The 15,145-nt window shown below is 51.4% G+C and overlaps 2 protein-coding genes across 8 annotated transcripts in view; both read right to left on the minus strand.

The window, feature by feature from the left end:
* CSPG5 (chondroitin sulfate proteoglycan 5) overlaps positions 1 to 2,962 on the minus strand; it is a 52,520-nt gene extending 49,558 nt beyond the window's left edge. The window contains exons 1-2 of one of the 3 annotated variants that reach the window (XM_045492730.1): positions 2,722 to 2,962; positions 1,006 to 2,119 (exon numbers count right to left, since the gene is read on the minus strand). In XM_045492730.1, the coding sequence (XP_045348686.1) occupies positions 1,006 to 2,119; positions 2,722 to 2,818 (1,211 nt within the window). In that variant the 5' untranslated portion in view covers positions 2,819 to 2,962. The remainder of the gene's footprint in view (positions 1 to 1,005; positions 2,120 to 2,721) is intronic. The other 2 variants (XM_045492731.1, XM_045492729.1) reach the window with 2 other exon arrangements.
* A 5,781-nt stretch (positions 2,963 to 8,743) lies between these two features.
* The window catches only part of SMARCC1 (SWI/SNF related, matrix associated, actin dependent regulator of chromatin subfamily c member 1), a 175,813-nt gene continuing 169,411 nt past the window's right edge, over positions 8,744 to 15,145 (minus strand). For 3 of the 5 annotated variants that reach the window (XM_045492723.1, XM_045492728.1, XM_045492724.1), the window contains 2 exons: positions 13,358 to 13,534; positions 8,744 to 11,118 (listed from right to left, as the gene is read on the minus strand). In XM_045492723.1, coding sequence (XP_045348679.1) covers positions 11,021 to 11,118; positions 13,358 to 13,534 — 275 coding nt within the window. In that variant the 3' untranslated portion in view covers positions 8,744 to 11,020. Of the gene's footprint in view, positions 11,119 to 11,388; positions 11,672 to 13,357; positions 13,535 to 15,145 lie in introns of those variants that run through there. The other 2 variants (XM_045492726.1, XM_045492727.1) reach the window with 1 other exon arrangement.

Here is a 15,145-nt window from a genome sequence, read left to right on the forward strand (position 1 = left end):
TTCTTTACACACCTCCAAAAAAAAAAAACCAAGAAAGAGAAACATCAGGAATGACATTTAAAGAGACCCCCAGATTACAGAAATTCTCCTCCTAGGACCAATGGAAACAGGTACCAGCGGAATCTGGGGGTTCTACTCTACTTCTAGGGCCTGTAGAGGATGGAGACAAGGAAACTATCCACATCACCCCTGACTTGTGATTATTCCACAAAAAGCCAGTGAGCTCTCACACCATGACGGCAGGTGTATGAGGTATTCCTGAGGTGGCATGGGATGGTGGCTACAGTCAATGTCCTTAGAGACACTAACCTCTCTGGGTCTTCAAAACATTCTGCACTGGGTATCCCAAGGAAGACAAAATTCAAGGTAGAAGGGAAAAATCCACTACCCCAAATTAAGAGACCCTACCACATCTGATATGCCAGGAAAGATACTTTGTTTGACTTGACCTTTTTGAATGGCTGCTTTTGGGGTCTGCTCCCAATGAGAAGGTCCTCACTCTGACTTCACATGCCCACCTCCCTACACATGCCCTGCAGGGAGATAGGGTCTTCCTCTAGCCGCACACATGGCTCAGGAGGAGTGCTCCGCAGCCATCTTTCTTCCAGAGTAGGCTTATAGGCCTACTTTTTCTGCTAGCATAGCCGGAACTCTCCAACGAAACACCTGAAGCCAGTAAAGACCTCTTTCCAAAACCCTTAGAGAAGTCCCCTCCCTTTGCCTTTATAAAGCTTAGTGGTTTGGTAAAGAAAACACGCTTGGAGGAAATACAAAATCTTATTTCTGAGGAATCTCTCCTTGTGATGAGATCACAGGAAGTACATTTAAGAAGTAGTTCCCCATAGAAGATATCTGAGTGAACGTCTCTTGATCCTCTTGGCCTGGAAACACACAACCTCTTGGAAGTTGTGCCTATCACATCCCCCTCTTTGCTGAGTCTGCCTCACATACACTCTTCAGGAGTTCTTTTACAAGCCCCTGTGCACCTGCCTGCCACACCCTTACCTGCAGAAGGCCCCTATGTTCTCCACCAGGTAGCACTGGCCGCCATTGTGACAGTAACTTGGAAAGAGGTCGCACACTGACCGGCAGGAGCCGTTATGTCGCACAAAGCCGCTGCGGCACTCAGTGCCATTCTCGCTTGGGGTCAGGTCCCTGCCTGGCTCTCCAGGGCGGGGCCTGAGGGCGATGCTGCTGCCAGGGACCATCCCCAGAGTATGCTGTGGGGGGACAGCATGCCACCGACTCGTAGGCTGGCCAGTCCCGGGCCCCAGACCAGGCTTCTCGGTAGGCACCAGAAGGTCACTTTCATCTTCCAGGTCTCCACCTCCCGCTGCATCCTTGTCATCCTCCTCTTCCTCCTCCTCTTCATCAAGGTCATCATAGAAGGATGTGGTGGGGTAGAAGTCAGATTCATCAAAGGGGGTGAAGTCATCGTATAAGTCAAGCAGGCTCCAGGAAGGGGTCTCTCCCCCAGTATCAGGGTGGTGCTCTGAGGTTCCTGGCGACCCTGGGAAGCTCTCCAGGTCGGCACCACGGCCCTCACCGTCCAATCCTTCGAAGTAGTCGATGTCAATTATATCTGACGCTGGCTGGGGCTCCATTGTGCCCTGAAAGGGGAATGTGGGCTCTGGCCCATGAGGGTCATGTGTGCTGCCTCCCAGGTTCAACCAAACCTCCAAGGGACTCTCCTTGGGGTGTTCTGGGCCGGGGCTCAACATGTCGCCAGGTGTGGGGGAGGGTGGTCTGCTGGCCTCTGTAGCCTTGGGGATGGAGGGGGCCATCGATGACTGTCCCAGGGCCTCCTTGGGAGCCGGGAGCGTGGCTGGAAGGGCCTGGGTGTCGCCGCTGCCGGCCTCTGCGGTCACTCCACCCAGGCCAGGGCTGTCAGCCTCCAGCCAGGGTGCGCCGGTCACCGCTGCCGACGCCTCCAGCACCTCCTCTGGCCCGACACTAGGCCCCATCATGGCCTGCTCACCGCCAGGTGCGGTCCACGAGGTCTCATCTTCCTCAGCTGCTGGTGGGCCGGCCTTCTCCCTCGTTTCGTTGGCAGTCGGCTCCCTCGCCAGGATGCTCTTCACCTGCTCGTGGGCCTCGACGGCGCTGCCAGCCTCACGGGCTGTGGACGGGAGGTAGGGGGCGCGGCGTCAGGGCCCCGCCCCCCGCCCACCCGAAGAGACCAATTCAAGGTTTTCCAAGGCCCCGCCCCCACCCCGCCCGGGCCCTTTTCTCGCTCAGGCCCCGCCCCTCGGCCATCATACCCCGCCCCCGACAAGCCCGCAGTGTAACCGCGGCTGCTCCCACCTCCCGCCCAAGGCGGAGGTTTTACTCTCAGGGCTCCACCTCACCTCCAGACCCCGCCCTAAAGTCGCACCCTCAGGGTCCCGCCCCACGCCAGGCCCCGCCCCAACTCTCATCCTTATGGCCCCATCACCTCAAGGTCCCGCCCCGAAGTCTCACCCTCAGGCCCCTCCCACCCAGGCCCCTCCCCCAACCGGCACCTCTGTCCGAACACCCGGGCCTGGGCCGCCCCCAACCCCTCGGCCTCCCCCAAGTATCCCACCTCTTCTCGCGCCCCTTCCCCCGCCCCGGTCGCGGGCAAGGAGCTGCCCCGCCCCCTTGCCACAGCTCGCTAACTCCGCCTGTACCCGAGGCCAGCGGGACCCTGGCCCAGGGTGGGGCGCGAGGGCCGCGGGGGTCCTGGTCGCAGTCGGTACCTACCCGGCGCGGCCCGGGCGGCGAGGACCAGCGCGGCCCCCAGAAGCAGCAGCAGAGGCGGCGGCCCCCGGCCCGGGCCCCCGCCCCCGGCTCGGCCCATGGCGCGGCGCCCCGACCGCTGTCCGCGGTCTGCCCGGCTGGCTGCGCCCTCGGCTCACCGGCCGCCGCGCCTCCCGCCCGCGCTGCGGCCGTCTCAGCCCACGATGGGCAGCGCGAGAAGCCGCATGCCGCCGCCGCCGCCGTCCGCCGCTGTCCCCGGAGCGCCGCGCCTCCCCGCCTCCCCGCGCCGCCGCTGCCGCGCTCAGCGCCGCCCCCACCCCGCCCGCCGCGCCCGCCCCGCCGCACGTAGCTCTGACGCCGGCCCCGCTCGATCCGCCTGCCGGGGACAGACAGACCCCCGGCTCGGGACGCCGAGACAAACGGACGTGGAGTAGCGCGGGTGCGGAGCACAGCGCCGTGCGTGGCGTTAGCCGACAGGTGCACGGGCGGGAGACCTGTGGGGCGGGGCCCGCCCTCCCCGTGGAGAGCTGGCACGGGCCCCCCACCTGCGAGGAACCCACCCGCCACGCGGCGAGAACGGAGGCGGGGGCCCAGACACCCGCAAGCTTGGGGCGGGGCTCGGAAGGGCCGCAGGGGGCGGAAGCCCGAGCTGGAGCTGTGGAAATGAGCCGAGCCCGGGGTGCACGGAGCCTCTCAGATTTCTGCGCCAATGCCGTGTTCGGGGAGGGGAAGGGTCTCGGGGAGGTCTGCGGGTGTCCACGAGGGCGGGGCGGGCGCTGGCAGCGCCAGGCAAGGGGGCGAAGCCGACTGCCCGGGCTCTAATCGGATCAGACCTAATCCGTCCATAGCCAAAGCCCATACCTTGCACAGCCAGGCCCGCCGCAACGCATCCCAGGGGCAGGGGGCAAGACCTTCCTCAGACTGCGACTACCCCACCTTCCTTCTTGCCTCTTCGGGGCAGCCTGGACAGCGGCCTTTAATCCTGGTCCCTTCCTCCCAGGATACATCACCGCCCATGTGCTCCAGGTCACCAAAGTTAAAGCTCCTGGACAGACCCAAATGGCCTAGATCACAGCCTATGGACGCGCGGGCACCAGACCCAGCGTTAGAGTAGTCTGCGGGCCGTCCAAAGCTCAGTTCGGCCAGGGACCCCTCATCCCCAGAGCCCTGCTTGGCTGGAGAGTTGTGGCCTAGTTACCTAGTTTATTGCCCAAAGCAACCGTCTACCTCCTGATGTGTTAATGACCCGAATGATGACATTCAGGGTCAACTTTAGACGTGACACCCCTGGTATTTGAGACACTCCCATCTAACTAGGCAGCCACATAGATGGCTAAATTGGAGAATCTATCCCTTAATGTCCTAGCGTGTGGCTCTGGATGGGATTTCCTTGGTTCAAAGTGTGTTTCTCTCACTGAAACTACTGCTGCAGCGGTCTGTTAAGCAGGCCTGGTGTTCCCTTCCTTCCAGGTCTGCCTGGCAAACTCCTTACCCCAGAAAGCTCAGTTCCTGTCACCTTTTGCCTCTGGGAACCTGTCACTGAATTGTCTACGATAATTCCCCACTGGATTGCAAGGCACTTTGCACAGGGTCAGGCACAGGGAGGCTCCCTGAGGTGTAGAAGCATAAACAAATGAATGGCAACCAGGTACTCCCACCCCAGAACCATAGGTCTGGAGCTTTCCGCAAAGGGGCTGACTTCCTGAGGCTCTTTCCACATGGCTTCTTGCTGCCTCTGGGGACAGTAAATACCAGTTTGGAACAACCACCTTCTCTGAGCAGAGGGTCAGGCTGGGCTTTGTACTTGTTGGTTGGCCACAGAGGCACTAATACAGCCTCCAACCCCATCTCGCTTCCCTTGTCTGTAGCTTATCCCTGTATCTTCTTTTTTGGCCTATGTACATGTTTTTAGGCGTTCCTCTGCTTCTCTGTCTCCTGGACTCTTGAGTGGTGGTTTGTCAGAGTGGAGGATATTGGTGGACACATCTATCTCCTCCTCCTTGAGGCCAGTCTGTGTGGGAAGGATGCCTCAAGGATGGGTCCCTTTGAGGTCTGGGGTATGACTACCCGCGTGTTTTTCATAAGGTCTGAACGGGGCCATTCTTCCACTTCTTTGTTAAGACTCTAGCTACTTGTTTTTCGTTTTAAAATATTTTATTAAATATTTAAATATATTTTTATTTTCAATTAAAAATTTTTTTGCAGTAGGCTCCACGCCCAGCCTGGGGTCTGAACTCACAACCCCAAGATCAAGAGTTGCATGCTCCACCAACTGAGCCAGCCAGACACCCCTTAAGTTCAATTTTTGAATTATAACGAGCATATGGCATAAAATGAAATATGGAAAGTCTCCTTCCTCAACGACCTTCTTCCCTTCCTGGGAGACAAATTTTAACCTTCTTCATTTTGGGATTTTAAATCAATGGTTGCCACTCACTTTCATTCTGATCCTCCCTAGCAGACCTCACCAGCAGTTTCAGAACTCAGCACAGCATACCTGGTTTGGTGACACCTCGGAGATGGATGGAAGCTCATCGTGCAATGGGGTGTGACACAGCAGGATTCGGCATCAGATCTGTGTGACCTTGGGAGAGTCAGTAACTCAACTCACATATGTTGAAAGTGGTAAACATAGTGTCCAGTGAATGCAATACTTTTTCTGGGCACAGTGGTTAAGACATAGGAGTGAAAGAAAAGGAAAATTAGCTCTATCTAGAGCTTGTGCCCATGTCCATTCAAGTTTTTTGCATTTGGGCATCAGGGATGCTTTATGAAGATTCCATATGCCTCGGAGGTTCCTATTGGGTTTGGCAACCTGCCTCCAGTACCAAAGCAGGCATAAGGCCCATTGCCATGGCTACAGCCTGCCTCCATGTGCACAGAAAGCCTCTAGCTTAACTAGGGGGCTGTCCAGGGCAGGAGCTTCTCTGGTTGCCATGGCTGGGACATACTTTCATCAGGACAGGATGCAGCATGGTTCCTCAGTAGTAACTACTGTCATTTTAGTTTTCCTAGTACTGTACTCTAATTTGTCTCGTTCTTCACCATCATGCTACAAATACCTTACCATTTTGCACATTTGCACACTGACACAGATTGGTAAGGCCAGGACTTATGCTAAGATCTTGATTTCAAACCTTTTCATTCTTGCTTCATTTCATAAGAGTGATCAGGATGCGGAGGTCAGGCCTCACTTGGCAGAATGGAAGCCCTGCCTCTCTTCCCAACCCCAACACCCACACCTGGGCATTGAAACATTAATGCTATGATTTCTTAACAGGGTAGAGTGTGACAATAATCCAGACTCATGTCCTAAGTCAGAGTCAGAAAGGGCCACCTAGCATGACCTCTCCCCTGCCAGGAGAGTTCTGGGCTGCAGGGCAGTCAGCTCTGACCACTTTGGAGGATGGGCTGCTGGTAGTGGACCTTCTTGCACTATTACCAGGAAGAAGGGAAGAACCAAGGGGCAGGGACTTGAGTTATTTGCGCTGACAACCACCTCCTCACGCAGGAACTGGGTTCTTCTCAATTGTACAAGTATTGATCCTAGAAAAGCATGTGACAATTTAGAGGTGGGCATCTTGTCCAGGTGGGCATCTTGTCCAGGCAGGCAGTGGGTTTGCTGCAAGACTGCTGCAAAAGCCCCTGAATTTCATTACCCTAAAGCCAAGTCATTTGGGAGAAAGCCACACAGCACAAGCCAACACAGCATCAGATATGGAGCAACTAGGCCTCTCCCAGCTGGCGACCTCTCCAAGTGCTTCTCAGGAACCCCACAGCTACTGTACAATAAGCAGACCGGAAAAAGGAATGCCAGTCAATCTGGATGGCCATGGGAAATCCGTAAGTGGCAGGGCCAAATCAGCCATGGAAATCAGCTTGTGCAACGGGGTTATTACCATCCAATGTCACTGCTGCTTCCTAACTCCCTCAGGAACCATCTGGTGGTAGTGAGAGCACCTTAGGTGGGAGGTTGCCATAGAAGAGAGTGGGGGGTATTTTCTTTCCTCAGTTGTCTGAAGGTGGTGGTCACAGTGCTGTATTAAGGCATGGCTATTTTGCTGAAGTCTGCAAAGGCTATACCCTAAAGGTCTGTAGTGGAAGGGCCTCGAGAGGCCTCTGGGGACACAAGAGAATAGAGATGGCTCTAGTTCTTCAAGGCAGGTGAGGAACAGGAAGAGGGGATCAGAAAAGGCTCTCCCTCCTTGGGGTCTCACGAGTTGGGAGAGGGCTGGGGGATCCACGGGGAGAGCTAGCTCCAGCTGTTTTTGGAACCTCTGATGAAGCTGATTCACAGGACTCTCCCCCTTTAGTCACTACTGTCTCAGCTCTGGTTTCAAGTTCAGGGTCAAAGGTGCTTCCTAATAGGAGAGGTGGCAGGCCTAAAAACAGGCCACAGGGAAATGAAGTCCAGGGGGGCCATTCACAAGGAGACCCAACATCAGGGCTCCTGGGCTTCCATCCCATTCTGCAAGGTGACTTTCTTGGATGGACATAACCCATTAACAGGGGATCAAAGTACTTTGACCTTGTCCCCAAGAAGTCCTCCGTCAACAGGAGCAACTGAAGTGCCATCATGTTCCAGGAACGGTTGCACAGAAAGCAGCGGGGTTTCCATAAAGACATCTCAGGGCTGGCACTGCATATCCAGACAAAAGGGTGCTCTATTAGGATGAGGTCTTCCTGTAAAGATGAACCCTCCTCGGGTTACCACATCCAGCGGGACAGGACAGGACAGAAATTGTGAAAGCACATACAATTCACAGACTATTTACCTTACCCCCCAGAAAGCTCAATTACACCGTTTTTCTTCAGGAACACTTGGCACTCTCTAAAAAATCCTATTTCTTACTAGCTACTTTGGGTCTGGTATTCCTCCACCTCATAAGAGCATAAGCAGCCTGGAGTGCAGTGGCCTTGCCTACCTTATTCATAGTTATTATTTCATGGCATGCAAGGTCCAATGCCTGGCACATAACGCCTGCAAATGTTAACTGGGCTAATGGAGCTCATAGGATGGACTGTCAGGAACCGTAGAGATCTTGCTCTACCATACAGCCTTCCTAAATAGTGGTTCTCAAAGGGTGGTCCTTTGACCAGGTGCATCAGGATCCCCTGGGAATATGTTAAAAACACAAAATTTCAGAACTCACTCCAGACTTACTGAATCAGTTCTGAGGGCGGGGCTCAGCTGCTGGCATGCGAAAAATCCTATCGGTGACCCTGATCCATACTGAGGTTGGAAAACTGCTGTCCTTAATCACATTTGGGGGAACCACACCACAGTAAAGATCTGAGACTGTGAGAGATTGATTGTACATGTCCTGTTATGCTTTAAATAGAACTCACACTCAAGTTTATAAACCAGTCTTTAACTTGGATCAAGGATTAACCTCCTTCATCACCCTAGGGTAGCAATGGAACTCTGGGGGACCCCGCTGGCCTGAACACCCCTTACTGGAGGAAGGAGTTGGAACAGGTCCGAAAGCAAAGCACAACTGGCCCGGCACACTTCTGGGAGAAGCCGAACGTTCACCTCTCTGCAGACCCAGATTCCACTTTTTTTGCCTCGCTGGGTTCATAAGCATCTTGAAGGCAATGGCTTCTGTCTTCTGCACAGGGTTTGCTGTCTTCTGCACAGGGTTTGCATCTGTGGGTGCTCAAAGGCTGTCCTTAAAAGTGTATCAAGGTTTACAGAATTAACTGCCCTTAAGGCCTGCCTCCAACTTGAGGCTGTCTACACTGCATCCTGACATTCTCTAGCTTGCCAAAGCAAAACTACTCATTCTTCTCTTGGCAGGGTCAGGATGTTGGCCATACTCCTTTCTTCATTTTTACCATGGAAACAAACAGTGGGCAAGGCACATTTAACTGTGTACTCCTTAAGTGTCATGAAATGGTCAGTCAGGAGGCCCCGAATCACTGAACTTTAATTGCTGACCAGGACTGGGTGGGGCTGAATATTTAGGTTCTTCATAGGACACATGAAGAGACTGATGTGTGAATGCAGAGAATGGGACTAGAATCCAGAAACGTTCTATTTATTCACTGAAAAAGGGAGATTAGGCCTTCTTGATCAATTTCCTCCAATCTTCCAAAACTCCCTTCTCCAAAATAACACCACACTGAGAAACACGTTTGTACAAAAAAAACCCCACGTATTATCCCCCCCCCCCCCCAAAATTGGGTGGCTGTATTACAGGAACGAAACCAGATCAAAGACATGAAAAGAAAAAGTCACCACTTATATTGAAACATAACAGTGTTAAGAATTCAGGTATTCTGTAGAATTGTTACCAGCATAGTAAAAATATTTCCACCTGGATCTTTTAAATTTGAAAGCGATCACATTAAAGACCTGAGGTTACAAGGGACCACAGTATGAACCAGAATTCCATTTTCCTTCTAAGAACCCAGTGGAAAAAGTAAGTATTTGGAATGAGTTTCCTTTGGGAAAGACTGGCAGGAAATAGGGAAAAAAAACCCTGGCCACTGTCAAAAGGCACTGGGATCTTTCTGGAGGCAAATGCATTGGAATCAAACTCCAGCAGGAACGAGCTCATTTCCACTCCGAGAGTCTAGAACACACACACAAAAGGAACAAGGTCTCCTTGGTTCCAGTACTCTGATGGTAACCGGGGCTACCTGGTTAGAGGCAACACCTGAGGGTTTGAAAGGCAAATTTTAATTGTGGTTTTATTTATTTTTTTGCTTTCTGATACTAAGAGAAAAAGTTGAGGTGTTTTACAAATACCTCCCTACATCCTCTCGTATGTAAAGCTTTACAGAATATATAGAAAAAGATACCCAAAAGGTGTTCCACTTTGCATTCTAAATAATGAAACTGCCACTTGAGAGTGTGACATGAAGAGGCCAGGTGCTTTGGAAATCAAGCTCCACCAAACACACCCTTCCCCCATCCACAGAAGGATAGAAGGCAGGAAGGACAAGAGAAAACCAAGAACTCTCAAGTCATTCATCAGCAGGGGTTGAAATGGGCTCAAGTTAAGGCATTTTTGTGGCTCTTCCTCTGGAATGGCATTCCAATCTCCCATTCCGAGTACCCCAGCCCTCAAAAGCATGATGCTCTGATTGCCAACTGGGTTCCTTGGTACCCCCAGCATCTCCTTGACAACCCTGACAGATGGAATGTGAGATCTCAGAAAGGGAAGGGAGAAGGTATGAGAGGCCACTGATCCTGCCCCACTTCTCCAATCCCATCCCAAACCTAAAGTACCGCTTCACTAAACCCCACTCACCCTGGACTGCAAGAGGTAGTTTGGGGACTTGAACCCCCAGCCATCCTAACCAAGTTCCATGAGCAAGAATGTTTAGCACTATCTACTTACTTTTTTCTTTTTTTTTTTCCTTTTTAAAGGTTTTTTGAAAGAGGGAAAAAAAGAATGAGTGTACAAAGCAGTGAATAGTGGACTAGACTCATTCGATAGTCATTGCCCTAGGCTCCTACAGCTTTCCTGGCTAGTCTAGGGAACTAAGGAATGCCTCCCCAAATCCCTCCCCCAAACCAACAAACCATCTGCATAGAAAGCCAAACTGGTGGGCCAGGGATGGAGTGGGTCTGCTCTAACGCTTGTGCGCTACCCTAGCAGGGACTGAAGGGGCGTGTTCCGCTACTCAGGGTGGAGGTCCCTCATGGTCCTCGCTGGGAATAAAATCAGTGGGGTCCCTTCCCCATCTCTTCGAATTTTGGTGCGTCTGTGTGGGGCAAAAGTCTCATGAAACTTCACCATCAGCACCAATCTCAGCTCAGGTTAGCAGAAATAAGGTCACTTATAATGCCTTTAGGTATGTTCCTTTTGGCTATTCCCTCTGCCCATCACCATTTTTTTGGTTCCTATTAACTTAGGATGCTCTCGTTTAAAGCAACAATGACAAAAGAAAACAAAAAAAGATAATGATTATAAAGCATTATCCACATAAGACAAAGCAAAAAACTGTGGGGGAGCCAAAATGACAGACATCAAAATCTAATGCTGACAGAACCTGCGGAGAAACTGTACGCATACCCCACACCAGGCTGTGGGGGATGCGGGCTACTGTCAGGATGACCAGGGCACACTGTCACCATAAGCCTCTCCTTGTGTACTGGCTGAGGAACTAACACAAGAGGTGTCAGAGCATGGAGAGGGCTGGCAAGAGGAATGGGGAAATATGGGATGCGTGCTTGGGGCTGTGAGGAGAAAAATCCTAAAAGAAACCCAAGGAAGCTGAGGAACACAAGTCTCGTCATCCGCACTCCAGCCGGTGGCGCCGGGCGTGGACGCGGCCTGCATCTTCCAGGCTAGGGGGCGGCCGAGGCTGGTGGGCCTGGAGCAGGAGGCGGAGGGACTCCATCCGTGGGCGGCGGAGGCGGTGGCGGCTGCTGCGGCGGAGGGGCATCTGCAAACACAGCCAAGAGGGACTCATCATTGCTGGAAACGCAAGGGCTTGGGGAAGAGCCCGTTCAGAGAGAAATGCCACGGGAAGTAATTTTCCTCGCAGCAGGCAATTAACACAGACTTTGTGGCACTGCTGCCACTGTGGTCTGCGCAGTTCAGGTTCACTGGCCCTCCAGGTCCCCCCTCAGGTGCTGGGGTGTCTGAATCTGTCCCAACCTCCTCCAAGGCGAGGCCCACCCCTTCCAAGAATCACTCCAGACCTTGTCAGAACTTAAGTGTATTTTGAGTTTATTGCATTTTGATGGTTCTAATTGTTATTTCTTCAGTTAAATGATAAGCTCCTTCCTGGGCAAGTTCTGTGTCTTCTTTCTCTCACAGTGCCTGGCCTAGGTGGGCACAAAATAGATTATCAATAACTTCTTGTTGATTTAAGTGTCTCCACCAGGGCCAGAGAGCTTCACTCGAGGCGGCTGCTCACAAGGTGGACAGTCCTGGGATGCCCCACAGCTCCTGAACTGCAGTCCTTGGATTTTTGGCCAAAACTAGGTCAGGTCCTGAAGGGAACAATTAGTATCAGTGTCTGGGGCTCTTTCCTATTTCAACTTTAGCTGCTTAGCGTACAAAGGAACCCTAGAGATTATTTAATCCAGGGCTTTTAAAACCTCTGGATTTTGTCAGAAATAAAAACATATGAAACAAATAAATAATTCAAGCACGGCCTTGCTCACCGGTCAGTTCATCCAACCTCCCCCCCAAGAGATTGCCACCAAACTGCCAAAGCTCTTCAAAGCTCTGAGAGAGAGCCCACTGGTCAAATCTCTTGAGTCCTCTTTTCAGGGGGGGAAACTAAGGCCTGAAGGGAGGAAGCACCCTGGCCGAGGAGGCCTGCCTGGTACCCAACAGCCAAGTCAGTGGCTCAGAATCCCTGAAACACTCACTTGTGGCAGGTAGTGGGGACCTGAAACCCTCCATATTCTCAAGGTGCTCCCCTGACGGCCCTTCAGGATGAAATCCTGGACAGTGGTAAAGACCAGTGATATCAGCTCTTGCAACTGGGATGGCAAAATGGGCAAGTCTCCTGGCAGGCTGACACATTTGCCTACCATCTGTAAGTTAACGACGTGAAGGTTCTCTTGCCAAGGAAAAGAAGTATCCCTATACTACAACCTCTGACCGGGACTCAAAGGAGATCATTTTTTCTATTGTCATGATCCTATACCCAGCTACACGGCTTTCTTCCATGCTCCCACACTATCTTAGTCCCTAGGGGCCCAGAGAGAAAGGAGATGAGCTTTTGTGCAGCCTGTCTCCTGGCCCTGTGAAGCCTCCCTGAGTGCTGCAGCGCACTCCAGGCACTTTACCACTTTGTGGTAAATCCTGTATACCACTATCCACCTGTTCGTTTCTCGTTTTCCCAACTACAGCTCCTGGAGACTAGGAATTCTTGAGACCTTGCTCTCGGTACTGTCAATAGGAGTTGACTCCTTGGCACATATGTGAACATCTAAATGAACCAGGACTAAAGACGTGGCTGGGTTATCTGGCCACTACTGACTGCATTTTGGGACCATTCTGAGAAGATCTACAGGAGTAAAGGACAGGTCAGAGCTTCTGAAGCAGTCTTCTGGAGGCCAGGACTGGGGGAGAGTAAGGAACTGGCTTCATACACCTGCCAGACACACACTGTGTCTTCTCCATGGAGTCTGCTGGGACCTCCTGTTCCTTCTCAACATAGCCCCTCAATACTCCCTCCTTAGTCAAGTTGCTACTACCGCCATCCCGGAGTAGATATGAGAAACTTGTTATTTCTGCCCTAAACTGTTTTTTTCTTTCTTTGACCCTCCAATTTTGAAACCTGTGTCCATAGAGGCTCCTGTAGGAAAACAACTAGCAGCTCAGTATGTCTAATAAGATTCAAGCTAGACCGGCTTAAATAGGAGCAGGTGAGGAATGACCTTTTGGCCTCCCCACAGACCTCAGTGTCGAGAGTGCAGGCCACAAAGATTATGGCACATGCAGCCAAATGCTGCAAGCATCTGTACTCGTCACCTGTGCACCTGCTCATCAGGGGCGGTGAAGAGCATGGACCACAGATCGATCTTCTGGAATCCCTGTCACAGGCTGCACTGTCCACGGACCTGCCACACTATAGATAATCTAGAGAACAAAGCCTTTGTCCCTTGTCTCCAGCCCTCCCAGAGAGACCCTAGGGTGATGCTTCCCCCCACCACGCTACTTACACATGCCGTTAGGTGCCGTGAGGGGTACCCGGGGTCCTAAGATGTTTCCTGGCATTGGAGGCATACCGGGAGGGGCTGGGCCACTCCCAGGCGGGTGGATGTTGGCTGCAACGGTGGGAATCATGCGGCCTGGCATGGGCTGCCCAGGGATCATGGAACCTGGGCCTGGTATCTGACCTGTGGAAAGAGATTTAAAGTATTAAGGTAAGTGTACTAGGAAGAAAGGGATCAATTCAATGCCCAAGAATGCTAAATACAAATACCTAACCCTCCAAAGGATTTGAAATACCAAAAGAACAATAATCTGTAATAATCTCTATGCCCAGATTTTCATTTTTTGGAAGAGGAGGAAGGATAATGGGGCATCTATGGAGTGAATGACTGGTATAGGCAGGCAGCTGAAGAACCATTACAAGAAAAACACCCTAAAAAAAAGCTGTCATTTTGGTTACTTTGGGTGGACAGTGGTCATACATCTTCCTGAGGACACAAAATGCCAAGGACAGACCACGGGGGATGGAGAGGACTTTAACAGCACATCAGTGCACAGTCTGAGGATAGCAGCTCAGTTAAGAATGAGCTTTACACATGGGCTTTGTGGGAGGAAATATCTGAAAAGGTACTGGTCACAACTGATATCAACATTATAAAGCGATTCTGACCAGAATCTCCAAGTCCTGTCCACAAAAAGTCTCTCCTTCAAAACCCCACCATGAAGCACCGGCCCCAGAGAACCACAGTGGTGGTGGTTGTGGGGGATTAGCAAGAAAAATGGATAATACCTTCATCTCTTTCTACCGGTTTGAAATTGACAAACGGAGACACTATACACAAGAACAGTAAAATACCTCCTTGTCTGCAGTTTCACACTGAGCCTTCAGGACTTTCAGAAAACATTTTCTGTAGAGCCAGATAGTAAATATCTGGACCTTGCAGATCATATGGTCTTGTTCACAGCTTTTCTTATTAACTAATTAGTTAAGTTTTGAAGGAGAGGGGAGGGGCGGGGAGAGAATCCCAAGCAGGCTCTGCACGGTCAGTGGCGAGTTCGATGCAGGGCTTAAACTCATGAACCGTGAGATCATAACCTGAGCCGAAATCAAGAGTTGGACACTTAACCGACTGAGCTACCCATGTGCTTTTCAACTTTGCCACTGTAGGTAGCATGAAGGCAGTTACAGATGGCATACAGGTGTCGTAGATTATAGGTGAGACTGAGTCTCAAATATTTACGGACTCTGAAATGTGTTATTTCATGTAATCTTCATATGATATAAATACTTTTCTTTTGAGTCCCCCACCCGTGCCATTTAAACTGTAAAAACCATTCTTAGCCTGTGGTCCGTACAAAAACAGGAGATGGGCCAGGTTTGGTCTGCAGATTGTAGTTTGCCAATCCTGCTTTAGATATGAGTATTTCCTCTTAAACTCAGAAGTTTGGCTGCTAGGCTTGGTTTTAAAGGGCCACAAGCAAAGGAGACTAGTTTAATGGGGACAAACCAAGGTTGAAGCACTCTTTTGCATGTGCATATGAACTCTACATACATGTAAAGTAAATTATAGTCTCTACAGAATAAGGAAAGAGAATCTATGGTTTTGTTTTTATAAATCTAGGGATTTCAGTATCTCTGTAAGGTAAGGTCATTTCAGTATCTCTGAAACTAAATACAGGTTTCGGGGCACCTGGCTGCCTCAGTGAAGCGTGCGACTCTTGATCTTCGGGTTGTGGGCTTGAGCCCCATGTTGGGCATAGAGATTATTTTATTTTATTTTATTTTATTTTTTCAA

This window comes from Leopardus geoffroyi, chromosome A2, assembly GCF_018350155.1.
Source record: "Leopardus geoffroyi isolate Oge1 chromosome A2, O.geoffroyi_Oge1_pat1.0, whole genome shotgun sequence".
Classification (NCBI taxonomy): Eukaryota; Metazoa; Chordata; class Mammalia; order Carnivora; family Felidae; genus Leopardus; species Leopardus geoffroyi.